The 27,304-nt window shown below is 45.2% G+C and overlaps 2 protein-coding genes and 1 non-coding gene across 3 annotated transcripts in view; all 3 read left to right on the top strand.

The window, feature by feature from the left end:
- The window catches only part of Josd1 (Josephin domain containing 1), a 312,495-nt gene that overhangs the window by 41,160 nt on the left and 244,031 nt on the right, over positions 1–27,304 (top strand). The gene's annotated exons all lie outside the window — the stretch shown is intronic.
- Positions 1–27,304, top strand: part of Fam227a (family with sequence similarity 227 member A) — a 42,872-nt gene that overhangs the window by 9,369 nt on the left and 6,199 nt on the right. Inside the window, 12 exon segments of the mRNA XM_042693054.1 lie at positions 82–228; positions 4,020–4,121; positions 5,439–5,543; positions 8,040–8,163; positions 9,393–9,500; positions 10,461–10,534; positions 13,642–13,729; positions 16,077–16,171; positions 18,430–18,587; positions 21,206–21,358; positions 22,496–22,607; positions 22,610–22,683. Coding sequence (XP_042548988.1) covers positions 82–228; positions 4,020–4,121; positions 5,439–5,543; positions 8,040–8,163; positions 9,393–9,500; positions 10,461–10,534; positions 13,642–13,729; positions 16,077–16,171; positions 18,430–18,587; positions 21,206–21,358; positions 22,496–22,607; positions 22,610–22,683 — 1,340 coding nt within the window.
- LOC122119329 lies at positions 24,209–24,334 on the top strand. Its single transcript, XR_006149537.1, has one exon. It is a non-coding gene; the product is annotated as a small nucleolar RNA SNORA18 (small nucleolar RNA).

Raw genomic sequence — 27,304 nt, 5'->3', positions numbered from 1 at the left:
AGGCTTCATGTATGCTAGGCATGCTAAGCCATATTCCCAGCCCCTGGACCCTATTTTTATAACCTGCTTTATTTGCTTCAGAAAACAGCAGATAAAAATCTGCTGGCAGAGCGGTACGAACATCCTCCATTTAATGAAGAGAATCCTAACGAGCTTCCCAATGGAGTGGACTTCTGTGACATGGTGGGTAATGTGATCCGGGCCGAGAAAAACCCTTTAAGTGGCAAGGTAAGGAAAGTGTGCAGGCAGGTGATCTCCCACCTGCCCCATAGCTCTTCCCTCACTAGGCAGCACCATGGGTGGGGAACAACAATTGGCCCCCTTTAATAATACTTCATATACTTCAGGAACAACTCTAAACTTGACCAGGGCCACATACTGAGCTAAGCTTCTAAACCTCAGCCCGAGTTCACTCCATGTTCTCATTGTCTTCCCCCAGAGCAGTGGTCTTTTTTTCAAGTAAGATTTTTATTGTGAAAATACCATACAGAGGGTTTACAATTACATGAGCAAGGTAATGAGCACATTTCTTTTTATTTTATTTTATTTTTTATTGTGAAAATACTGTACAGAGGGGTTACAATTACATGGGTAAGATAATGAGTACATTTCTTATCAAGCATTGTAGCCTCCTCCTTTGTTTCCCCTTCCCATCCCTTTGTATCCTCCCCTCCCACCCCCAAACCAAACTTGTAAAGTTCGTTTTTCAACATAACGACTTGTACATCTCATTGTTGCAGTGGGTCATCCTGTATGCCTGTTTTAACAATTTGTTTTTTCCCTTCCCCTCCACATATACCAACATCATATATGATGTAGTGAAAGCAGGGGTTATACCATGGGGGAGGGGCATACAAGGCAACTAAGACATAATCTTATAAATATGTTAGAAACAATCGCATGAAAGATCTCTCTTTCTCTCTCTCTCTCTTTTTTTGTCAATCGTGGGGCTTGAGCTCTAGGCCTGGGAGCTGTCCCTGAGCAATTCAGCTCAAGGCTCATGCTCTACCACTTGAGCCATAGTGCCACTTCTAGTTTTCTGGTGGTTTTTTTTTTATTGTGATTAAGTGATTACATAATTTCCCAAATTTCACAGTATTGTGGAATAATGATGCTCATTTAAAGTCACAAACTCATTCTAACTTTCCTGGAGCAAATTGTCTATCACGGTCTATAACATATAACGGTGTACACATATACACATACATGTGATCAGCAGCATGGGGTTATTTAGTAGTGGTTCGACCAGATGAGTGGAAGTTCTTTGTTTCTTAAGTCCTGTTAATTTTGTCATATCACCTAACACTTTGGATTTAACATCCACTTATCAGGGAGACCATGTACCTTTTATCTCTTTGCTCTTGGCTTACCTCGCTCAACATGATTTCTTCATGAGTATATTTCTTATCAAGTATTGTTGCCTCCTCCTTTGTTTTTCCCCTACCATCCCTGCCCTCCCATCTCTACCACTATACTCCCCCCACCCCAGCAGTGGTCTTTAAGGTGGGTATTTTTAGGCTTTTTTTTGGCCTGTCCTGGGGCTTGAACTCAGGGCCTGGGCACTGTCCCTGAGCTTTATTGCTCAAGGATAGAGCTCTACCACTTGTGTGACACCTCCACTTTCAGGCTGGCTTCAAACTGTGATTCTCAGATCTCAGACTGCTGAAGATTACAGGTGTGAGCCACTAGTACTCACCTGTTTTGTTTTTGTGCTAGTACTGGAGCTTGAACTTAGGGACTTGTGTTTTTGCTGGGATCTTTCACTCAAAGCTGGCCCTCTACTATTTGAGCAACAGCTACACTTCTGACTTTTTGCTGCTTACTTGGAGGTAAGAGTCTCTCTCAAATTTAGCTGCCTGGGCTGGCTTCGAATCATGATCCTCAGATCTCAACCTCCTGAGTAGCTAGGATTACAAGTATGAGCCACAAATGCCCAGATCCTCAGGGTGTTTTGATGATGTATCTTATTAGCAAAAACTTTTGAGCACTTTTGTGGATAATGTCTGCTTATAGACTATATGCACTGCACATTGTGTGGTTAGCTGCTCCAGTGCATATCAGTAAGCTGATTTTCCTTTAATCAAATTGTTACGGGTATGAGGGTATGACCTCTCCATCAAAAAGGCTCATGTGCAAAAGCCTCAATCCCTGTGTAATATATGGAGTGGGACTTTGGGGAGATGATTGAATCATGAGGAATCTGCCTTTGACAATAGATTATTCCATTGATGGCCTTAATGTTGGATGGCTTTTGTTGGGAAGTGGTGGAATGCTTCCGAGGTGGAGCCTAGTTGAAGGAAGTAGGTCACTGGGGGCATGTCCTTTGTCCCCTTCCTCATTCTCTCTCTGCTTCCTGGCTACCATGAGATGATCAACCTCCTCTGCCACACTTCTGCTACCATTTTGTCAGCCTCTACTAAGCTACAAGGGCCAGAGAACCTGACTGAAGCCTCTGAAACTACCAGCTCAGATAAACCTTTAAGTTGCTTTCCTCAGGCATTTTGTCACAGAAACATAAAAGTGACTAATGTACAGACATTAGTTGGAATATTTTCTTCCTGCCCCTTGGGTGAACGCACAGCCTTGAGAGCTGTGCCCAGAACACCCTGCCAAGGTTCTGTGGATGTACCTGATGCCCTTTCACTCAAGGCTGATGCTCTACCACATAAGCAACAAAGTGGCCACACAAAGCCACTCTCTAGTGTTTTGCTGATTAATCTGTCCAGGCTGGTTTCAAACCTGGATCCTCAGATTTCAGCCTCCTAGGACCTGTCATCTCAGAATGTCCCCCTTACTCCATTCCAACCTGTGTACCCACCATCCACCCATCTCCTGCCTTCTGTTTCTCTCTGTCTTCCCCCTTCCCATTCTCTTCTTCCCTCCCTCTCTTTCTATGCCCTCCCCTTTTTCCATGCCTTCCTTTCCCTTTGTCTCCTTTTTCTCTTCCTGGCCCTTCCTGCTTCCTGGCTGTGTCTGAGTCAGTCCATTTGAGCAAGATGAGGAAGGCAGGTGCAGAGCCCAGGACAGACACACAGGAAACATTCAGTAAATGTTATATGTTATATTAGGACAGCAAGCTAAGTATTCTGCAGCTCTGAGCTCATGAATGGTTGCTTTACTTTGGGAATACATGTGCTCAGGTTTGTTTAGTACCCATATGGGTTAAGGTTGGTCATTTCTGACTGAAGAGTTTGGGATGCAGTCCGGGCTTGCTGTACTACTTGCCAAGCTCTTCCACATCTTAGATCTTCTTTCCTGTTCTGTGACAATACTAGGTGCTCATATGGCTGTTGCCAGGTTAAGTGAGAATATCTAAAAACACTTGGCTGGAAGTGGAGCTATGGCTCAAGTGGTGAAGTGCTAGCCTTGAGCTGAAGAGCTCAGGAACAGCACCCAGGCCCAGAGTTCAAGCCCAAAGACCCACCAAAAAAAAAATCTTGAAAACTAAAAACAGCTGGCCATGCAAATCTTGGACACTCACTAGTAGGTTAGGGACTTTTGTGATGACCCCAATATATCTACAGATGACTGGCAGGTGGCAGAGCCTTTAATAACAATAAACAAGCTACTAGAGAGGGAAACCACATTTTAAATGAAGCAATTAAGAAAAAAAAAATCATGTGCATTGGGGCATGCCTGTGGCCTGTGATCCCAGCTACATAGGAGATGGAAAATAGGAGGCCCATGGTTCGGGTTAGCCCAGGTGAAAAGTGTCAGATACTATCTGAAAAATAACCAAAGCACAAGTGTTGGGGATGTGGCTTAAATGGTAGAGCACCTGACTTGGGAGCCCCTGAGTTCAAACCCAAGTATAGCCTGAAACAAAACTTAAAAGTTAAAAAAAAGTTCCAGTATAGTGGCTCATGCCTGGAATTCAGCACTGGTAGAAGGAATGTGAGTGAGTTCAAGTAGTCAAGGTCAGTTCTGAGTTACATAGCATGACCCTGTTCCAGTAAACCAAAATAATAATAGCAATAACAAGCATATTAATAATAATGTGAATTTTGTTTCTTTTGAAGTGTTTCTGTTCAGATAGAGAATTAGAGAAGTTTCTCTCTTCTCATTCTCCCAAAGCCATATGGCTGGATAGCTTCTGGTGGATATTTCATGAGAAGTACCAGGTAAAACCAATCTAATTGGTTCTCTCTATCACTTAAGATATTTTTTATTTGTTGGTTTTAATTTTGTGCTGATCTTGGGGCTTGAACTCATGACCATGGCACTGTTCTTTGAGCTTTTGTGTTCATGCTAGTGCTCTACCACTTGAACTATATCTCTACTTCCGGCTTTTTGGTGGTTAATTAGAGAAAAGAGTCTCAAGGACTTTCTTGCCCAAGCTAGCTTCAAACCTTGATCCCCAGATCTCGGCCTTTTGAGTAGCTAGGATTACAGACATAAGCTACCAGGATCAGCCTAATTGCTATTATTGTTGTTGTTGTTGTTATTCCAATCCTAGAGCTTGAGCTCAGGGCCTGGGTGCTGTCCCTGAGCCTCTTTGTGCTCAAGGCTAGCACTCTGCCACTTGAGCCACAGTGCCACTTCCAGCTTTTTCTGGGTAGTTTATGGAGATAAGAGTCTCACAGACTTTTCTTGCTCAGGCTGGCTTTAAACTGAGGTCCTCAGAGCGCAGCCTCATGAGTAGCTAGAATTACAGGTGTGAGCCACTGGCACCTGGCTATTATTATCATTTTTTTGGGGGGGTCAGTCATAGAGCTTGAACTCTGGACCTGGGTGCTGTCCCTCAGCTCTTCAGCTCAAGGCGAGTGTTCTACCACTTGAGCCACAGTGCCACTTCTGGTTTTCTGGTGGATAATTGGAGATAAGAATCTCATGGATGTTCCTGCCCAGGCTAGCTTTGAATCCTCGATCCTGTAGACTCTTATATCTAACCACCAGAAAAGCTGGAAGTAGAGCTGTGGCTCAAATGGTAGAATACCAGCCCTGAGGATAAAAAGCTCAGGAACAGTACCTAGACCCTGAGATTAAGCCCCAGGACCAGTACCAAAACAAAAACCAGACAAGAAACAGACAAATAAAAAGAATCCCAAGTTGAGCACTGGTGGCTCAATCCCATAATCTTTACTATCTGGGGAACTGAGGTTAGAATGGTTACTGTTTAAAATTTACCCAGGAAGAAAAGTCCATAAGACTCTATCTCAAAGGAAGAAGTTGGGCATGTTGGCTCACAGCTGTCATGCCAGGCAAGGTAGGAAGTAAAAAATAGGCTGACTAGGTCCAGGAACATGTCTGGCAGGAAGGGAGACCCTGTCTCAAAAAAAATCAAAGAAAGGATTAGAGGCAAGACTCAGCAGTAGAGTGCCTGCCTAGGAAGTATGAGGCCCAGAGTTCAAACTCTAGTACTGCAAAAGAAGAAACCAGCCCTTTGGATGTTGCAACAGGCATTCTAGTAATTCCTTCTCCATCTCTATTCTTGGCAGCCGAACAAGGAAATCCAGCATAAGCTGTTTGACCGAATAGCCCAACATTATGCCATCATTTTGTTCCATTTACCCAGGTCCCACTATGAAGAGGCTCTTTTAAAAGTAAGCATCAGCTACTGCTTAGAAAAGTTCAACATTATGGGCTGGGAAGGTGGCTCAGTGGTAGAGCACTTGCCTTGCATGCATGAGGCCCTGGGTTCAATTCCTCAGCACCACATAAGCAAAAAGAAAAAAAAGCCAGAAGTGGCACTGTGGCTCAAGTGGTAGAGCGCTAGCCTTGAGCTGGAGAGCTGAGGGACAGCGCCAGGCCCAGAGTTCAGGCCCCACGACCGGACCCCCCCCAACAACAAAAAAAGAAAAGTTGAACATTAGGCTGGGTACTGGTGGTCTATGCATGGCATCCCTGCTACATGAGAAGATCATGGTCCCAGGCAAGCCCTGGCAAAAACAAACAAACAAACAAACAAAAAAACTGTAACATCCCATTGAAACAGAAAGAGCTGGGTGTGGTGACAGCTCCTGGTATCCCAGCAATGGTGGAGAGGTATAAATAGAACGATCATGTCCAGACCCTATCTCACAAATAACCAGAACAAAAAGGACTGGAGGCAAGACTCAAAGGGGAACACCTGCCTAGCAAGCACAGAGTTTGGAGTTCAAACCCCAGTACTACCACAAGGAAGGCGGAAAGGAAGGAAGGAAGGAAAGAAGGAAGGAAGGAAGGAAGGAGAAGGAAAGAACTTAGATTTCTATTCACTTTTTTGTGTGTGTGCAGTCCTCAGATCTCAGCTTCCTGAGTAGCTAGAATTACAGGTGTGAGCCACTGGCACCTGGCTATTATTTTTTTGTGCCAAAAAGGCTTGAACTCAGGGCTGGGCACTGTCCTAGCCTTAAGCTAAGCTTTTCTGCTTAAGGCTAGCACTGTACCAGTTTGAACTACAGCTTTTCTTCTGGCTTGCTTTTTTTTTTTTTTTTTTTTTTGGTTGTGGGGCTTAAACTCTGGGCCTGGGCAATGTCCCTCAGCTCTTCAGCTTAAGGCTAGCACTCTACCACTTGAGCCACAGCGCCACTTCCAGTTTTCTAGTAGTTTATTGGAGATAAGAGCTTCACGGACTTTCCTGCCCGAGCTGGCTTTGAACTGTGATTCTCAGATCTCAGCCTCCTGATGATGACAGGTGTGAGCCACTGGCGCCCAACTCTTTTGGCTTTTTGCTGGTTAAATGGGAATAAGAGTCTAATAGACCTTCCTGCCCAGGCTCCTCAGATCTCAGCCTCTTGAATAGGTAGAATTACAGGTGTGAACCACCAGTGCCCAGGGGGATTAAAATACCTTTAACCCAAGTACTCAGGAGATAAAGGCAGGAAGATCTCAAGTTCAAGGCTAGCTTAGATTACACAGTGAGACCCTATCTGAAAAGAAGGAAGGAAGGAAGGAAAGAAGGAATGGAGGGAGGGAGGGAAGGGAAAGAAAGGAAGGGAGGGAAGGAGGGAGGGAAGGAGGGAGGGAGGGAGGGAAAAAGAAGACCAATCTTCTAACTTTGTTTTAGGGTCATAATCTAGTATTTAAGAGAAACTGTTTCTATTCACATGTTCTGTTCATCAGCAGATTTGTGTGTGTGTGTGTGTGTGTGTGTGTCTGTATGCGCGCACGCGCACGCACACATGCACTGGTCCTAGGGCCTGAACTCTGGGCACTGTCCCTGAGTTTTTTGTGCTCATGGCTGGTGGTCTACCACTTGAGTCATAGCACTACCTTCAACCATTTAGCAGTTTTGAGTGTCTATCTGCTCGATGTCTAGAACTAATACTAGTGTCAAGTATTTTATTATGCTAGGTAGCATAATAAACAAAAATATTCAATGTAATATGTAATGTCTTGAGACCAAGACAATCTCCACTGATGGGTCTGTGTAAATACTTTTGGCTATGTCCACTCAAGATAATATCATGAAGGTCACTGGTGAAAAACAATTCCAAAGAATATATCATAACTTGCAGAAGTGTTTGTATTGTAATATTAAATAGGTATAGTCAGATGTAAATGTATAGTTTGAGCTCAGTCATAGTGAAGAATGCACAAGAATGCGTAGTGGTAGAGTGCTTGCCTAGCATGCATGAAGCCCTGGGTTCCATTCCTCAGTACCACATAAACAGAAAAAGTTGGAAGTGGTGCTGTGGCTCAAGTGATAGAGTGCTAACCTTAAACAAAAGAAGCTCAGGAACAGTGCTCAGGCCCTGAGTTCAAGCTCTAGGAATGGGGGAAAATGCACAAGAATACCCCAATGCTTACAAGGATCTTTGGGAGATAGTACTCTGGGGCTATCTGCCTTATTATCATCTTGGCACTGGGGCACCAAATGACTAGGCATAGAGGTTCTCGGGAGAGTAGGGGTTGCCGCATAATTATCAGGATGCTTGAGGACTTGACCTTAAGGATGGGGCCAGCCCAAGACCCAGAATGCTCCCTAAGGAACAAGAAGACAGCTTGCTGTCCAGCCAGAATTTGGTCACAGACGTTTCTGAAGTCAAGGCTCTTTTCTGGAGACAGAAATGCGGAGAACATTGGCTGTGCTCTGTGCCCTCCCCACCCCTCTGCAGAAGTTCCCATCACTTCTGAGCAAAGGTGTGTACACCAGCTTCTGCTGCTGCTTCCCACAGTCCTGGTTCAACACGCATGAATTTAAGACGGAGATCTGCAACACCATGAACCTGTGGATAACAGGTGAGTAGTGGCTGCTTCCTCCTCAGGAAATTTAATTTGGACCAAATGATTTCCACCAGAACCTCAGAACCTTCTGGGATTTTTTGTTTGTTTATTTGTTTGGTTGTGTGTGTGTGCGCGTGCTCTCACGCCTGCCAGTATTAGAGGGCCTGAGCACTGTCCAAGTGGCCAATATTGTTTGCCCTCCTGTACACACGGGGCAGCTCCATGCCTGCTCCACAGACTCTTCCTTAAAAGTTGCGATTGGTGTACAAAATAGGGCTGGAGGCATGGTTCAGCAGTCAAGTACCTGCCTAGCAAGTGGCGCTGTGGCTCAAGTGATAGAGTGCTTACCTTGAGCTAAAGAACTGAGGGGCAGTCCCCAGGCCCAGAATGCAAGCCCCACGACCGACCAAAACCAAAAGAAAACAAAACAGAACTACTAAGCCTTATTGCACCTCCACACAGAGCCCTGTGTGCCCTTTGAAGAAAGCAAAGCAACTTTGTGTGGTGTTTTCCCTGGGGAAACACATGAGAGATGCAGTGGTATAGGTTTTATTAGGGACCAACATGGCAACAGCTCTGTCTAGCCTACCTCACAATTCCAGGAAAGCAGATGTTCTGCAAGAGCCCCACGAGGAGTGCAAAGCGCCTAGGCACAAGGAGTGTAATGAAGTTTTATATCAGCACAAGGAACCCTTCCTTCCCCAACAAACTCCCAGACACCAGCCAAAGCCCAGCTCTAAGGGTAGCAGTCTCAGGCTTGCTAATAATTCCTTACCATACTGATTTGAAGAATCAAAGAAGCCCAAGAATGAACAAATGGGAAGGTGGCTCAGTGTAGAGTGCTTGCCTCGCATGCATGAGGCCCTGGGTTCAATTCCTTAGCACCACATGAGCAGAAAAAGCCAGAAGTGGTACTGTGGCTCAAGTGGTAGAATGCTAGCTTTGAGCTAAAGAGCTGAGGGACAGCGCCCAGACCCAGAGTTCAGGCCCTACAACCGGCAAAAATAAAATACAATAAAAATTAAAAATCTAAAGGATGACACCTAGGTCCTGGAGTTCAAGTTTCAGTACTGTCACAAAAAATAATAATAAAATAAAACAAAGCCCTATAGAGAGGAAGTAAAGTATTCAGGCCACTGTGGGCAGGGCTAGTCTTGAAGCACAGCCTCCCTAGAACCAGGTGTAATTTTGAGGCTTCGGTCTACTTAGCAGAAATGTCCACTATCATTCTCAACTTCTTTTAGGGACATATCCTCGTATACAGAGCTATAAGGAGTGGGACTATTCAGAATTGGATCCAGAGAGATTCCGGAGAGAGGAATTACTGAATCACAGAAAACGGCAGGCAAAAGGTAAGATACCAGCCAACGTCCCTGCCACACCCAACCACCATCTAACCCAGGCAACCGAAGGTTATAACATCTGTGTCCCCAAGCCCGGTTCTCATGGATCTCCAAATGAGTACATCGTCCATGTTTGTGAACTGCAGTTAGAGTCCCTATGATGTGACTATTGAGATGTGAGGAATTAAATTTTATAGTCAAATAGTAGGTTTTAAGTGACTTAGGTCTGTAATTTTAGCGACTTGGGAGGCTGAGATCTGAAGATTAAGGAGTGAAACCAGCCTGGGCAGAAAAGTCATGAGATTCTTATTCTGATTAACTACAAAAAAGCTGGAAGTTCAAATGGTAGGCCTCCAGCCTTAGGCAAAAAAAGCTAAGGGAGTCAGGTGCCAGTAACTTATACCTGTAATCCTAGCGACTCAGGAGGCTGAGATCAGAGGATCTCAGTTCAAAGCCAGCCAGGCCAGGAAAGTCCTTGAGACTCTTATCTCCAATTAACACTCAGAAAACTGGAAGTGGCACTAGTGGCTCAAATAGATGGAGTGCAAACCTTGAGCAAAAAAACTCAGGGACAGGGCCTAGGATCTGAAATCAAGTGCCAGTGCTGGCACTCATGTATGCTTACACACACACACACACACACACACACACAAATCTCCAGTGAGAGGTGTCTACAATGTGTCATTGCTATGGTAGGCTGTGTGTCCAGGATAGGGAGCACTGTGAACCAGGGGGCAATTTAGACAATATAACTGTACCACAGAGGTTTGCACACTGAGCTGGGGCAGGGGCGGGTGGGCGGGCGGGGAGGGGTGGAAATGTAAGAGGTTTGCCCCTTGGATGAGTGCAAAATCAAAAAATCACAACCAGGGGAAGAATAGGAATGGGGAAGAGAGGGAAAGGGAGGAGAGGCAGGGAAGGGAGGAGAGGCGGGGAAGAAACCAAATAACAGCCTGTCCCCTTTCTTAGGAAGAGAATTTTCTCTCTTCAATTTAAAGAAAACCTCTCTCAAGTCAGGCCAGAAAAAAAACATCCACGCTCAGGTAAGTGGGGAGACCCAGACCTGAACTCTTAGGAGCCCCTAAACTGAAGAGACCTGGGCTGCTCCAGCATTGGCTCCCCGTACCCCTGCACTCCCCCTGCCCCCCTCCACCAGCTCATTTTTTCTCTGAGTGTATGTGCTGGTACTGAGGCTTGAACTCAAGGCCTCTTGCTCTTACTTGGTTTTTTCATACACATGGCATTCTGTCATTTGAACCACACCTCCAGGGGGCTCCCCTGCTTGGTTCTACCCTATTTTCTCAGAAAGGGGTGGCCACAGACTTGGAGCCAGCCTCTGAGCGCCGAGGAGGCTGCATAAGATATTTTCTGCATTTTTCTTCCATTAACCCTCATGGAAGCCTGCAATCTGGTTGTCATCCATCATTCCTGCTTCTCCTGCCCTGTTGGTGCCCAAGTAGGCTGATTCTATACCCTAGCTATTGTGAACCCCAAAGCAATAAACATGGGAGCACTGATTTGTTGGGGTTTTTTTGGGGGGGGGGTCGGTTGTGGGGTTTGAACTCTGGGCCTGGGCGCTGTCCCTCAGCTCTTTAGCTCAAAGCTAGTGATCTACCAATTGAGCTACAGCACCACTTCTGGTTTTTCTTGTGGTTTATTGGAGATAAGAGTCTCACAGACTTTCCTGCCCTGGCTGGCTTGGAACCACGATCCTCAGATCTCAGCCTACTGAGTAGCTAGGATGACAGGCGTGAGCCACTGGTGCCTGGCTTGTTTTTTGTTTTGTTTTTGTTTGTTTGTTTTTAACTCAGGGCCTGGGCACTGTCCCTGAGCTTCTTTTGCTCAAGGCTAGCACTCCACCACATGAGCCACAATACCGCTTCCGGCTTTTTCTGTTTATGTGGTACTGAGGAATTGAACCCAGGGCCTCATGCATGCTAGGCAAACACTACCCCTAAGCCATATTCCCAGCCCACTGGTAACTATTGTGCTAATTTCATTTCCTTTTGATGGGTATCCAGAAATGTGGTTGCTGAATCATCTGAATCATATGGTAGATTGTTAGGTTTGGGTTTTTAAATTTATTATTATTTTGTGTGTGTGTGTGTGTGTGTGTGTGTGTGTGTGTGTGTGTGTGTGTGTGTGTGTGTGTGTGTGTGTGTGTGTGTGTGTGTGTGTGTGTGTGTTGGTCCTGGGCTTTAACTCAAGGCCTGGGTTCTGTCCCTGAACTTTTGTGGTCAAGATTAGTGCCATACCACTTTGAGCCACAGCTCCACTTCTGGCTTTTTGGTAGTTAATTAGAGATAAGAGTCTCACCGACTTTTCCTCCCAGTCTGTCTTCAATCATCAGTCCTCAGAGCTCAGCTTCCTGGGTAGTCAGTATTACAAGTGTGAGCCACCAGAGCCCAGCTGTTTTTAGTTTCTTGGGAAAAGTAGATTGTTCTTCATGATCTACATTAACACCAATTTTTTTTTAATTGCCAGAGCACCTTTCTTCCTCACTGGCTGCCCATTCTGTGTGTGTGTACACCTTTGTGTGTATGTGTGTGTGTGCGTGTGTGTGTGTGTGTTGTGTATATTGGGATTTGAACCCAGGGGCTCACACTCTTGCTTGGTTTCTTTGCTCAGGCTGATACTCTACTACATGAGCCATCCCTCCACTTCTGTTTTTTTTTTTTTTTTTTGCTGAGGAATTAGAGACTTTTCTGACCCAAGTGGTTTCGAACTGTGATCCTCAGATCTCAGCCTCTAGTAGCTAGAATTACAGATATGAGCCACCAACATTAAGCCAGCTCCCCATTCTTAAGCATCTCTGTTGGCTCCTGTCACGCTCTGTCTGCATCTTCTCCCAGAGTGACCTTGTGGTGGCCTTGTCTGGTCTGGTGGCTTCAAACACCCCTCATATTGCAGCAATACCAGGCCTTTGTCTACCCTGCCCTGCTCAGAGCTCACATTGGGCTATCTAGCTGCCTCCTTGGCCTCACTAGGGAAGTCTGATGCTCAGGCTGGTGACTCTTAGCCTCTGACTACAGCAGCTTTTTTTCCTTTTCCTCATAGTCCCACCTCAGTTCCTACCCAGTGACTGCCTTCCCTGGGCATCCATCAATGGGATCACTTCCTGCGATGACCTTCCACGGGTATCTTACCAATGGAGTCACTTCCTGCCTAACCTCCCACCTCCAGCAGCTTCTCCAGACTCATGCTCCCTCAAGTTCAGGATCATCTTCTCCTCAGCCGCCCCATTCTGCTCTCCGCCAGGACTGTTCTAGCTCTTTCATCTCAGGACACAGGCCCAGCACATAGAAGGCACTCACCAAAGCTTTCTAGACTTGATGATGATCATTTACTCCTGGCCCATACGAATGGGGCTCCAGAAATGCCACCCCAGAGCACAGTGGAACAGGTGCTTCTCAGGGACAGCTGTCACTCAGAGAACCAGATGAAAATATTACTCAGTGTTTGGACACTGCCTGTCACAACCGCCTGCCTTTGTACTGTAACACATAAAGCTTTCCAACTGTTATTTCAAGAACCCAGCTGAGAGATTCCATCTTCTACCCAGAAACAGAAATGATCCAAAACTTTGGAATTCTGAAAGTCACTGATTTTTTTTTTAAATGCATGTGTGCCATCACTGGGACTTGAATTCAGGGCTTTACACCCTTGATTAGCTGTTTATTTCAGGCTAGCACTCTACCCTTGAGCCACATCTCTACTACTCGCTTTTTTGTTATTATTTGGTGATAAGAGTCTCATAGACTTTTCTGCCTGGGCTAGCTTTGAACTGTGATCCTTACATCTCAACCTCCTGTGATTACAGGAATGAGTCACTAGTGCTTGGTTCCTGCTGAAGTTTTTTTGTTGTTGTTGTTGTTTTTGTGTGTGTGTGTGTGTGTGTGTGTGTGTGTGTGTGCATTTGCATGCCTGCGCACGTGTGTTTTGTTGTGCCAGTCCTAGGGATTGAACTCAGAGCCTAGGCACTGTCCCTGAGCTTTTTGCTCAAGGCTAGCTCCACTTCTGACCTTTTTGCTGGTTAATTGGAGATGAGTGCTTTCTGTCTTTGTGTTCTTTTGCTAAAACTGAGAAACCCTTGAGCTGCATGTTCCTTGTGCCACCAGTATTGCTGACTTTGCTCTTTTTCTTCCTGAAGTCTTGTAGTGCATATTTGATCAATGATAAACTCCCTCCTGGCAAGTTGAGTACAGAAGAAAGCTGGCAATTGCAGGGTGCTACCAAAGGTATGTTGAGTTCTGCAAGGGGAAATGGTGGTTTGCAATTCAGTATTGACCTTCCAAATTCTGGTTCATTGGCTGTTTGCTTTTTTTCTGGGGTTTCTATCCTAGGCCTTAGTAAAAAACAGTATTTTAAGAGAGTATGAAATTGTTTCTTTGGTTCCATAATCACTGGGTATGCTCTATAGTTCAATCTTTTTGTGTGTGTATGTTGGTCCTGGGACTTGAACTCACAGCCTGGGCACTATCCTTGAGCTTCTTTTTGCTCAAGGCTAGCACTCTACCACTTGAGCAACAGCATCACTTCTGGCTTTTTCTGAGTAGTTTACAGGAGCTAAGAGTCTCATGGACTTCTCTGTCCCAGCTGGCTTCAAATCTCAATCCACAGATTGCAGCCTCCCGAGTAGCTAGGAATTACAGGTGTGAGCCACCAGTGCCCTATCCTATTTTCTTTCCCAAACTAGACCCTTGCTAAATTTCTTCCTTCCTTCCTTCTTTCCTTCCTTCCTTCCTTCCTTCCTTTCTTTCCTCTTCCTTCTCCTCTTCTTCCTCCTCCTCCTCCTCCTTCTTCTTCTTCTTCTTCTTCTTCTTTTTTGTCACTCACAGGGCTTGAACTCTGGGCCTGGGCACTATCCTTCAGCTCTTCAGCTCAAGATGAGTGCTCTACCACTTAAGCCTCAATGCCACTTCCAGGTTTTCTGGTGGTATACTGGAGATAAGAGTCTCATGGACTTTCCTTGCCTGGGCTGGCTTTGAACCGTAATCCTCAAATCTCAGCCTCCTGAGTAGCTAGGATTACAGGCATGAGCCACTGGGGCCCGGTTGGTTCTCTTTTTCTTACACTAGTCTTTCTATATGGGAACAGCAACATTCTGTACATATTTTTGTTGCAGTGGGTCTCAAACAGGGCAATTTTCCTCTGTAAAGAGTTCTATTACTGGGTGGCCATGGCTTTTATGCCTATAATCCTACATCAAGGTTTGAAGGCAGCCCAGGTATGCTATAGTGATTAGTTGCTTCAGGCATTTAGCAGGTAGAGGTCAGGGAGGCTACTAAGCCTACATAGGTCAGTCTCCCATGACAAAGAGCCACCTGTCCCTCTGAGGCCAAGACTAAATCCTTCTTTATTATATGCGTATTTAACTTCATCTAAAAGTAAATACCTTAACCCTTGCCCTTTCCTGAATAAAGCAAAGATTTGTGAGTACTGCAATCCCAATCTCTTCCATCTATACTTTAGTGGTACTTTGTCCATTATTTTTGGCCTTCCTGTCCTATTTCAAAACACCACAATTAAATGACATTATTATTATCATAAAATTCTATGATCAATGTTAAAGTATATTTTTATTTGCCTATTTACTGAAGAGTCACCTTTTGGGATTATTTTTCTTTTTTCTGGAAAAAAAACATACATGGTGCATAAATATTTATTTCTCTCTCTGTGTCTCTTCCCCCTCTTTTTTATTAGTCTTTTTTCTTTTAATCACATGTTTCTTTGTAAGTTCTTAGTAATTTTTGTTTTTCTTTGAATGTTTTTCTTTGTCCTTGAAGGGTAGTTTTGCTGGGTATAAAAGTCTGGCTTCAGTTGTTTTTGTTTGTTTCTGGTGTGGCACTAGAATCAAACCTAGGGCCTTGTCACCTACAAGGCAAGTGTTGCTCTGAGCTCCACTTCCAGCCATAATGAGCAGACATTTGCTTACCATGCTTTGATGATTTTGTTCCACTGCTACCTTTCATTGTTATTGTTGAGAACGGCAATCATTTTAATAAGTTCTGTATGAACGATCTGTTGTTTCTCTGCTGGTCTTTAAACCATTCTCTGTTAATCTGTTCCCCCCTCCTCCCAAAAAAAGCAATATTTTGTGTAAGAGTTGTTTTGCTATCTTACTTGCAACCTCCTTCCTGTTGCTGCCTCGCATTTTGAAATACTTTAGCTCCTCCTTCCTTGTTCTGTGGACATACTGTATCCTGTAGAGTGCTAACATGTCATCCTAGTTAGTGTTATCTTATTGCTTACATTTCCTCTTCTTTGTCAGTAAACAGGGAAGTTCTTGGAGATAGTCTGTTTCTAGCATTTGAGCAAGGACCTGATCATAGTAGGTACTGAGCAAATATTTGTTGGATAACAGATAGATTAGTATATAAACAAACACATGGCCTCCATGTGTTTATCCAGATGAAAAGCAAGTGAAATCACAGGATTTATGGTAGCTGTATCCTGTAGCATCTTGCAGTGGTACAACTGCATCCAGGTTTCTTCACTCACTGGTGGCTAAGACTGACTTTGTGCTTTTCCTCATCATCCCTGGCTAACTCTCATGATCACTTTTATGCTACATCACATGGACAGGATATCCTCGTCGTCAGACCCTAGTCTGGAGGAAAGCCACACGACAAGTCAAGAGAATATCAGAAGCCAGAGAATATGTAAATATGTTTAAAGAGGTAAGCATTCATGACTGGAAATGTCAGAGTAGAGATGGTTTAAAAGGAAAGCCAGGCAGCTCACGCCTGTCATCCTGGCTACTCAGGAGGCTGAGATCTGAAGATTGCAGTTCAAAGCCAGCCTGGTTAGAAAAGTCTGTGAGACTCTTATATCTACTAAACAACCAAAAAAAAAAATCCAGAAGTGGATCTGTGGCTCAAGTGGGAGAGAACTAGTCTTTTGCAAAAAACAAAAAAACTAGGGACAGCACCCACACCCTGAGGTCAAGCCCCAGTATCCCCGTTGTCAGTTTGTGGGATTGGCTAGGGGCCCATGGTTCATGCTTCTTATAATCCTTGCTACTCAGGAAGCTGAGGTCTGATGATTGAGGCAGACAAATCTGAAAGACTCTTATATCCAATTAACCACCAAAAAGCCAGATGTGGAGGTGTGGCTCAAGTGGTAGAGTACCAGCCTTGAGTGAGTGGTAAAGCTAAGCAAGAATGCAAGGCCCTGAGTTCAAGCTCCAGTACTGAAAATAAAAAGGGGGTGAGGGACATGGCTAGGAAATATATCTCTGTGAAAATGTTAGGGTAAGAACTCTAAAAAAGGTTACTCTAATTTTTTTTTTTTTTTTGTCAGTCATGGGGCTTGAACTCTGGGCCTAGATGCTATCCCTCAGCTCTTCAGCTCAAGGCTGGCACTCTACCATTTGAGCCACAGCGCCTCTTCCAGTTTTCTGGTGGTTAATTGGAGATAAGAGTCTCACAGACTTTCCTGCCCTAGCTGGCTTTGAACTACAATCCTCAGATCTTAGCCTCCTGAGTACCTAGGATTACAGGCATGAGCCACCGGTGCTTTGCTAAAAAAGTTTTTTATTTGCTCTGAAAACCAAGACTCTATCTCAAGAATATCCAATACAAAAAGGGACTAGCAGAGTAGTTCAAATGGCAGAGAAACTACCTACCAACTGGTAGATATTGAGTTCAGTCCTCAGTACTATAACAAATTATAATACTTGAAATAGTTTTTAGGTTATCAGCTTTTCATATTTTTTGTGCTAGTGTTAGGACTTGAGCTCTGAGCCTTTCCTCATACTCTTTTTTTTTTTTGGGGGGGGGGTCCGGTCGTGGGGCCTGAACTCTGGGCCTGGGCGCTGTCCCTCAGCTCTTCAGCTCAAGGCTAGCGCTCTACCACTTGAGCCACAGCGCCACTTCCAGCTTTTTTCTTTTTGCTTATGTGGTGCTGAGGACTCGAACCCAGGGCCTCAGGCATGCAAGGCAAGCACTCTACCACTGAGCCACCTTCCCAGCCCTTGCCTCATACTCTTGCTTAGCTTTTTCTTTCAGTTAAGACTGGTGCTCTACCATTTGAGTCACATCTCCACTTCCTAATATGAGGTCTCATTAGCTTTTTTCCCAGAATGGCCTCAAATGATAAGCCTCCCAATTTCTATCTCCTATGTAGCTGAGATTAGAGGTGTGAGCCACCATATTTCGTTTTTGTTTTCTCATATAATATATATATATATATATATATATATATATATGTCTGTCATAGGGCTTGAACTCAGGGCTATTCCTGAGATTTTTTTTACTCAAGTCTAGTGCTTTACCACTTTGAGCCACAGTTCTACTTCCAGTTTTCCGGTGGTTAATTAAAGATAATAGTCTCATGGGGCTGGGAAGGTGGCTCAGTGGTAGAGCGCTTGCCTTGCATGTATGAGGCCCTGGGTTTGATTCCTCAGCACCACATAAGCAGAAAAAAAAAGCCGGAAGTGGCACTGTGGCTCAAGTGGTAGAGCGCTAGCCTTGAGCTGAAGAGCTAAGGGACAGCGCCCAGGCCCAGAGTTCAGGCCCACAACCAGATCAAAAAAAATAAAAAGAGTCTCATGAACTTTCCTGCCCAGGCTGGTTTTGAACAACGATCTTCAAATCTCACTCTCCTGAGTAGCAGGTCTGAGCCACCAGCACCCAGCCAGGCCTGTTTCTTAATATATGCTATAAACATGGCAATATCTCTTAAAAATTATTTTCTCAGCCAGGCGCTGATGGCTTATAGCTACTCAGGAGGCTGAGATCTGAGGATCACAGTTCAAAGCCAGCCCTGGTAGGAAAGTCCGTGAGACTTTTATCTCCAATAAACCACTCGAAAACCGGAAGTGACACTGTGGCTCAAGTGGTAGAGCACTTGCCTTGAGCTGAAGAGCACAGTGACAGTGCCCAGGCCCAGAGTTCAAGCCCCACAACTGACCAAAAAAAAATTATTTTTTCCTCAGTCCTGCACTGCCTGCAAAAATCCTGAGATGACCCCCAGCCTTTTCAACCTCTATGGAAAGAGCCCGCTGATCATGTACTATCTTCTTAACCATGCTACCCTGTGCCATAAAGGCCAGGATATGCTGGTAACCCGACGGGAATGGACCAAAGCCCTCCCATATCCTTGGTCCCACAGGCCCCACTGTCCTTTCCAAGGAGTAGGGGGTGGGGGAACATGCAGGCTTTTATGCAAAGTCTGGCACCGTGACTGCTCAACAAAGACAGCCATCTATTTGACCCTCAGGCAGAAGCTTGCCTTATCTTAGCTTTACATCTAGGCCCCAAAATGGCTGAGAGATGATGAGCAAGCCAAATTTCCCCATGAGAGCCAGGTGCCTTTGGCTCATTCCTGTAATCCTAGCTACTCAGAAAGTGGAGATTTGAGGATCGAGGTATGAAGCCAGCTTGGAGAGTAAAGTTTATGAGACTTTTCTTCAGTACTAGCAAAAAGCTGGAAGTGGAGCTGTGGCTCACATGGTTGAGTCCCAGCCTTAAGTAGAAAGAGTTAAGAACATGAGCGCCTAAGTTCAATCCTCAGTATGTACACACACACACACATACACACACACACACACACACACACAGACACACACACACTTCCCTCAAGTACACAAAACTCCTTTCATTCTCTCCCAGAATGAATGGCTATGTAGGCACTTTTTCTTTCTCAAAAACTAATTAGCAGGCTGGGAAAGTGGCTTAGTGGTAGAGTGCTTGCCTAGCATGCGTGAAGCGCTGGGTTCAGTTCCTCAGTTCCACATACACAGAAAAAGCTGGAAGTGGCACTGTGGCTCGAGTAGTAGAGCGCTAGCCTTGAGCACAGAGAGGCTCAAGGACAGAGCCCAGGCCCTGAGTTCAAGCCCCAGGACTGTCAAAAAACAAAAAAACTAGTTAGTGCTTCCCAGATGCAAACTGATCCTGGAATGTACACTGAGTAGCGATCTGCTGTCCATGTAGGTTTTTTCTCTAATGTCATCCTCACATGACTTCCAAGATTTGGTACAAAACAACAACAACAAAAACTCAGACCTAAGGTGTCCACAAAGAACGTGTGGCAGATGTTGGTGTTTTAGCAGTTTTCCATCCAGGTTAGTCAGAATATAAGCTCTATTTGAAATCAAATTGATCTCCTGGTCTAGCACTAGCACCAGCACTACCACTAACCAGCCAAGTGATTTCAGATATGTTCCAGTTCCTCTCTAGGTCTCATTTGTTTTTCAATCTATAAAATCTGGATTTAAAAAATAAAACCCCATCTCATGGGGCTGTTAGGCAGATGAGTGCAGTAGGAGGAAGGGCTCCGTGGGACACAGTACTTTGGGCTCCTCATCCCAGGAGCCTTTGCAAGCAGCTAGGTAGGACTTAACATAGAGAGCTTCATGTCCACCAAATTATTTACATGTCCATAGGAAGAACAAGAACAATGCATGGTGTGGCATTGTGACAATTTCTCATGTGTCACTCCATGCTCTATATGTCAGTGTGCTGAAGTGGATGACGCCTATCTGGAGGTGCATGACCCCAGACCTGAGTTCTGGCTTAGCAATCCATGGCCTGAGGATGTCAGTGTGCACAGCTTAAGCTCCAACTCAGTATCTTCTGGGTTTTTTTGGTCCTAGGGTTTGAACACAAGGCTTCACACTAACTTGCTCAGCTTATTTGCTCATGGCTGTTGTTCTACCATGCCTTCAGACCTGCTTTTGGCTACTTTTTTTTTCTTCTCAGCTTACTTGCTCGTGGCTGGTGTTCTAGCAAGCCTTCAGACCTGATTGCTGAGTTTTTTTTTTTGGAGATGGAATCTTGTGGACTTTTCTGCCTGGGGTGGCTTTGAACTATGATCCTTTGACTTTCAGCCTCCTGAACAGTTAGGATTACAGGCATGAGGCACTGGTGTCCAGCTCTTCAGCTCCATGTATCTTAATCTATTCCCTATTATAAAAATTCATGGTGGTAAGCCGGGCGCTGGTGGCTCACGCCTGTAATCCTAGCTACTCAGGAGGCTGAGATCTGAGGATCGCAGTTCAAAGCCAGCCCAGGCAACAGAGACCGTGAGACTCCTATCTCCAATAAACCACCAGAAAACCGGAAGTAGCACTGTAGCTCAAGTGGTAGAGCGCTCGCCTTGAGCTGAAGAGCTGAGGGACAGCGCCCAGGCCCAGAGTTCAAGCCCCACGACCGACAAAATAAATAAATAAATAAATAACATCCACTTGATGCTAAACAACTAGCACCATCATCAACATCATCAGCATCTGAAATAGGTACAGTTACACCTCTTACAATAAGACAAGAAAGTGGGTCTAAAGAAGATAACATATCTTGTCTGAGGTTCTTTGGCTTGTAGAAAATGTAGCTGAGGTTCTACCAATCAAGAAGGGGTAAAGGGAGGAGGGAAGAAAGGTGGAGAATGAGACCTTAGGCCTGAAAGGAGAGGGACCTGGTGGTGTTGCCCTGGTGGTAATAGTGAGACTTTTAAGACATTCTCAAGAGGTATTTCCTAGCTTCCTGCCATCCACAGGTGTAGGGGAAGATTTCATTTGCCTTCCTAGCCTCAGACTGGACATCCTTCTGTGGCTAACTGGCAAATGGCCATTGCTTGCTTGGATTGCAGGTATATCCTGCAGAACTCACAGAAAGAAACAGGGGATCTTTCCCCATGAAGTAGGCATAGGCCAGTAAAAGCAAGGGGACAGCAGGGCTGGTAGTCTGAGACTTTTCCTTGACAATGGAATCCACTGACTCTGTCCCAACTTATGCTCATATCATCAACCTGTCCCTGTACAACATGAAGAGGAGAAAGGAAAAACTCAGCCAGCTCAACCAGCTGCACTGGCAGGAATGGAATTATTTTGATAGTTACTTACAGGAACTGCAAGGCAACATCTTGAGGTACAAGGCTGTGGGGAAAGAGTGCTTGTTTCTTTATTGCTGAAGTTATCCTAAGGGTTTTGGTGGTGGTGGTGGTGCCATTCCTGGGGCTTGCACTCAGGGCCTGGATGCTGTCCCTGAGCTGCTTTTGCTTAAGACTAGCTCAGCTTTTTGGTGATTAATTGGAGACAAGAGTCTCAAAGTCTGTCCTGCCTGGGCTGGCTTCAAATCGTGAGCCTCAGATCTTAGCCTGCCTCCTGAGCAGCTAGGATTCCAGACATGAGCCACTGGTGCCTGGCAAATGCAGCCCTTTTATATCTCCCTCTAATGTCAGAGAAGTTTATGACAACATCTTTTTTTATTTTTATTTTTGAGATGAGGTCTCACTGTGTTGCCCAGAGTGGTCTCCAAACTCATGGGCTCAAGCAATTCTCCTGCCTCAGCCTCCTTAAGTAGCTGGGATTACAGGCATGTACACCACATTCCAGCTGATGACAGCATCTTAATTTACATTATATATATATATATATATATATATATATATATATATACACACACACACACACACACACATTAATTGCTATTTTGCCTCCCTTGCATACATATAATCTGCATCTCCCTAAAATAAGTGTCTACATTTGGCCACATTTCCAAAGTCAGCTGATGTAATACCGAGTTCAGCCTTCCCATTGTACACTCTAAAGTTACATGAGCATAGACCATGGAGAAACATTCTATAGCAGCAGTAGCTAATGTTCATCAAGCCTTCTTCTGGAATTTGTGTTTATGGTCCTAGACTACAGGGACACTTCCTTGTCTTCTCTGCATCTCCAGGGATCTGAGATGAGTAACCGAGTCACTGCTGAGTTGTCAGCTGGATTCCTTGCATGGCTCTTAGCTAACTGATGAATGAACCTGTAAAAATGTGTTTTAGAAGGCTGGGAATGTGGCTTAGCATTCATGAAGCCCTGAGTTCGATTCCTCCGCACCACATAAACAGAAAAAGCCAGAAGTGGCCCTGTGGCTCAAGTGGTAGAGCGCTAGCCTTAAGTAAGAAGAAGCTCACAAATAGTGCTCAGGCCCTGAGCTCAAAGCCCAGGACTGGCAAGAAGAGCACACTGACTCTTTCCCATCTCCATCTTCTCATGTCCCACCCAGGCAGATGAAGAGCATTGATAAATTAGAAGCAGAAAAAAGGAAGACCAACTGCATGTTCATCCCGCCCTATCCCCGGTTGGAAATCAGGAAATTGAAAGGAAACCTGAAAAAAATAGAAGTTCTTTCAAGGTTGGTACAAACCAAAACCATGGAAAGAGTTCAAGGGGGAAGAGTGTCAAGAATTCACCGTGGGAAAGAGTGCAGGGAAGGCTTGTCATGGGATTCCTCCACTGTGGCAGGGGGCTTCCTCGGAGCCCCGCCCTGGGCTCTGGGCTCTATGAATATGCAAATCAGAGTTTCTTAGTTGCAAGCAACAACACAAAGTGAGCACAAAGTGAATCCTGGGCTTCAGAAACTTCTCCTAAGGGATCTGTGATGTTTTCATGCTCTCCCTCCCTCCACCATCCTTCTCTTTGGGTGCTGGCTCCTTTTCCAAGCTGCCTTTGCCCTCAGAGCCCCAGACAGCCCCAATTCCCCAATTCTGTGTCTTCATAGTGCTGGATCAAAAAGGAAGAGACACCTCCTCTCTTCAGCCTCTACCAGCCAAGTTTCACAGAATCTGATGGCTCTGCTTGGGTCTCTGCCCCACCCTCTCGGTCTGGACCAGCAGGTTCCAGCAAAAGCAAGGCTCTGATTAGCCAGGCCTTTGTGTCTCTGCAGCCAGAAGAAGGCAGGAGAGTCAGTGACATGGGCCTTCCTCCAGGAAGGCCTCCCTGACTGCCCTACTAAGTAAGACCCACTGTGCCTTGGTCTCTGGTCTCATCCTCCAGAATGTAGTCTAGATTTGTTTGTTTATCTGCTGAGATAAACAAAGGTCAAGAACCTCATCCTGGATGACCATGACTCTAAGGCCTAGTCTAGTGCTTGGATGCCCCACTTCTTTTCAATTATGACTGGAAGACCAATGAGGGGAACGGAATGTGCTGAGGCTCTGCTTCTGATACTTGTGTTAGCAACACAGACAGATCTGTAAGCTCTTTATTTTTTCTTAACACCTGTCAAGACTCCAGCGAAATTCTTTTTTTGGTGGTCCTGGGGCTTGAACTCAGGACCTGGGCGCTGTCCTGAGCTCCTTTTTGCTCAAGGCTAGCTAGTGCTCTACCATTTGAGCCACGGCGCCACTTCCAGCTTTTTCTGTGATTAATTAGATTTTCCTGCCTAGGGTTGGCTTTGAACTGCAATTCTCAGATCTCAGCCTCCCGAGTAGCTAGGATTACAAGTGTGAGCCACCAGTGCCCAGCTCCAGCAAAATTCTTAAAGAAATGTCACAGAAACTTCCAACTGGTTTTATTGCTGTTTTGTTTCCCCTCCACAGGAAGGAAAAGGAAGTGTTGAAACAAGAAGAGAAGTTGGAATCTTCTCCCTCTCCAGTGTCACTTCAGAGCCATGAAGAGTTCTGTTCCTTGTGCCCAGAAAGCTCCTCCGAAACCTACAGTACTTCTGCTACCAGGTTTGAGGAAACACCATTTTATTTAAAATATTACTCCTAGCTGAATGTGGTGGGTCAAGCCAGTAATTTCACTACCTGAGAGGTAGAGATTGGAGGACTGTGGTTTGAGACCAGCCCACATGTGATTCTGTCTTAACCAAAGGCTGGGTGCAGTGGTGTAAGCCTGTCATTCCCAGTGACAAGGGGAAGAGCAAGTAGTAAGATCTCAGCCTAGGCCAGCTGAGGCATAAAGTAAGATGTACCTCAAAAATAACCAATGTAGGGGTGAGGTCTTTCCCGATGGAGCATCTGTGGCAACACATCGTTGGAAACACCTCACAGAGTATATGTGGTGTGCTTTACTCACAGGACTATTCTATATGTCTGTGGGAAGTAACTGCAAGACACAAGGAAAAAAAAAAAACCAATGTAGGGCTGGAAATGTGGCTTAGTGGTAGAGTGCTTGCCTAGCATGCATGAAGCCTTGGGTTCCATTCCTTAGTACCACATAAACAGAAAAAGCCAGAAGTGGCGCTGTGGCTCAAGTGGTAGAGTGCTCATCTTAAGCTGAATTGCTAAGGGACAGCGCCCAGACCCAGAGTTCAAGCCCCACAACTGACAAAAAAAAAAAAAGTGACTAACAACAGAAAACTTGAGAGTTAACAAAAATTCAAGTATTGTCATGTGTTAAGAAATTGCAGATTTTGGGCTGGGATGTAGCTCAGTGGCAAAGTGCTTGCCTAGCAAGTGCAACGTCCTGGGTTCCATCCCCAGTATCAAAAAAGAAAAGACAAAAAAAAATACAGTTAAAAAAAAAACCCAAACAAACAAACAAAAAAAAACAACCCTTGGGGCTGGAAAGGTGGCTCAGTGGTAGAGCGCTTGCCTTGCATGCATGAGGCCCTGGGTTCGATTCCTCAGCACCACATAAGCAAAAAGAAAAAAGAAGCCGGAAGTGGTGCTGTGGCTCAAGTGGTAGAGCGCTAGCCTTGAGCTGAAGAGCTGAGGGACAGTGCCCAGGCCCAGAGTTCAGGCCCCACGACCGGACCCAAAGGAAAAAAAAAAAGAAATTGCAGATTTTTTTTTGGTTGTACAAGGTTTTAACTCAGGGCTTCATACATGATTGGTAGGCAATCTGTCAGCCACATCTCCATCCTTCTTTGGTGCTAGTTTTTTGTTTTGTTTTGTTTTTGGGTCTGGTCGTGGGGCCTGAACTCTGGGCCTGGGCACTGTCCCTCAGCTCTTCAGCTCAAGGCTAGCACTCTACCACTTGAGCCACAGCGCCACTTCTGGCTTTTTTCTTTTTGCTTATGTGGTGCTGAGGAATCAAACCCAGGGCTTCAGGCATGCAAGGCAAGCACTCTACCACTGAGCCACCTTCCCAGCCCGGTAGTTATTTTTGAGATAGGTTCTTACTTCATGCCATGTGCTCACTGAATCTGTCTATCAGCTGAGCTATGCAGTATACGTTAGCTATATTTCTCTTCTTGCCAAATTTTCTATCCTTGGAATTAAGTCTTGCCTCTCTATTTTAACTATGTGTTTTCTTGCTCACTTTGTGTGTGTGTGTGTGTGTGTGTGTGTGTGTGTGTGTGTGTGTGTGTTACTGGTACTAGGGCTTGAACTCAGGACCTGGGCACTGTCCCTGAGTTGTTTTGGTTTTTTGTTGTTGTTGTTGTTGGTTGTGGGGCTTGAACTCTGGGCCTGGGTGTGCTGTCCCTCAGCTCTTCAGCTCAAGGCAGGAGCTCTACCACTTGAGCCACAGCGCCACTTCCAGTTTTCTGGTGTTTAACTAGAGATAAGAGACTCATGGACTTTCTTGCCAGGGCTGGCTTTGAACCTCGATCCTCAGATCTCAGCCTCCTGTGTAGCTAGGATTACAGGTGTAAGCCACTGAGCTTTTTTACTCAAGGCTGGTATTCTTCCATAGTGAGCCACAGCTCCACTTCTGGTTTTTAGTTGTTGATTGGAAATAAAAATCTCATGGACATTTTTGCCAAGGCTGATTTTGAACTATGAACTTAGCCTCCTAAGTAGCTAGGATTGTAAGCATCATCCACTGGCTCTTGGCTTTGTTTTCTTTTTTTCTTTTCTTTCGTTCTTTCTTTCTTCTTTTTTTTTTTTTTTTTGTCAGTTGTGGGGCCTGAACTCTGGGCCTGGGCCATGTCCCTCAGCTTTTCAGCTCAAGGCTAGCACTCTACCATTTGAGCCAGAGCGCCACTTCTGACTTTTTCTGCTTATGTGGTGCTGAGGAATTGAACCCAGGGCCTTATGCATGCAAGGCAAGCACTCTATCACTGAGCCACCTTCCCAGCCCTGCTTTGTTTTCTTACACATGCATCACAAATCACCTCCAAATTCTCTGCTAGTTGTATAACTCTCTATCTAGTACATTATGGAGCTCGTCAGCTCCCAGCTTTCTGGCCTGCTGTAGTTGGGCTGCTGACATAATCTCAATCATCCTCGGTGTTTGATCTGTTTATGTTTTTGTCTTTTTACCTCTACAGAGGGGTGGAGAAAGACAAGAAACCGAAAGTCCTGTCCAAGAAGGACCCCTCCATCTTCAGCCTCTCCTCCTCCACCTCACACGGATGAATCTCCTCCAAGAACCAAGAAGGGCTTCTTAAGAGGAGCCTGCTTACATTGTCTGATGTCATCTCAACACAGAAACAACCAAAGAAAAAAGTAACCAGCACTAGAGACAAATGTAGTCACTCCTAGTCCATAGGACAAAGCATATTAAAGTTCACTACAGTGTGAGCCAAAGGCAGGATTTTATATTTTTCAGTACTGAGGTTTGAACTCAGGACCTTGTACTTGCCAGGCAGATACTCAACCAGGGAAGGGTCTTGTGTTTTTCAGTCAAACCAGTCCCCATCTGACCAATTGCCTGAAACAGGAACACAGTAGAAAGTCCCTTGACAACTGCTCAGTCCCTTCCACTGCTCAGTCTCCTGAGTGACCTTCTCTTTGTTAAATATCTTTACAACTGCTCATCATTCCTAGTTCTGTTTCTATAGTACCAGAAAACAAGAACCCACCACACTCATACAGCATGACCATCTTTTGTTTTTGTTTTTGTTTTGTTGTTGTTGTTGTCAGTCATGGGGCTTAAGCTCTAGGCCTGGGCGCTGTCCCTCAGCTCTTCAGCTCAAGGCTAGCACTCTGCCACTTGAGCCACAGCACCACTTCCGATTTTCTGGTGGTTTATTGGAGATAAGAGTCTCACGGACTTTTCCTGCCAGGGTCAGCTTTGAACTGTGATCCTCAGATCTCAGCCTCCTGAGTAGCTAGGATTATAGGCATGAGTCACCAGTGCCCCACATGACTACACATTTTAATTGTTAACTCCAAATTGAAATGTGTATTTGTCCCATGGA

The sequence above is a fragment of the Dipodomys spectabilis genome, unplaced genomic scaffold (genome assembly GCF_019054845.1).
Source record: "Dipodomys spectabilis isolate Male_0828 unplaced genomic scaffold, ASM1905484v1 ptg000163l, whole genome shotgun sequence".
Taxonomy (NCBI): domain Eukaryota; kingdom Metazoa; phylum Chordata; class Mammalia; order Rodentia; family Heteromyidae; genus Dipodomys; species Dipodomys spectabilis.
This window is presented reverse-complemented; position numbering and strand designations above follow the sequence as displayed.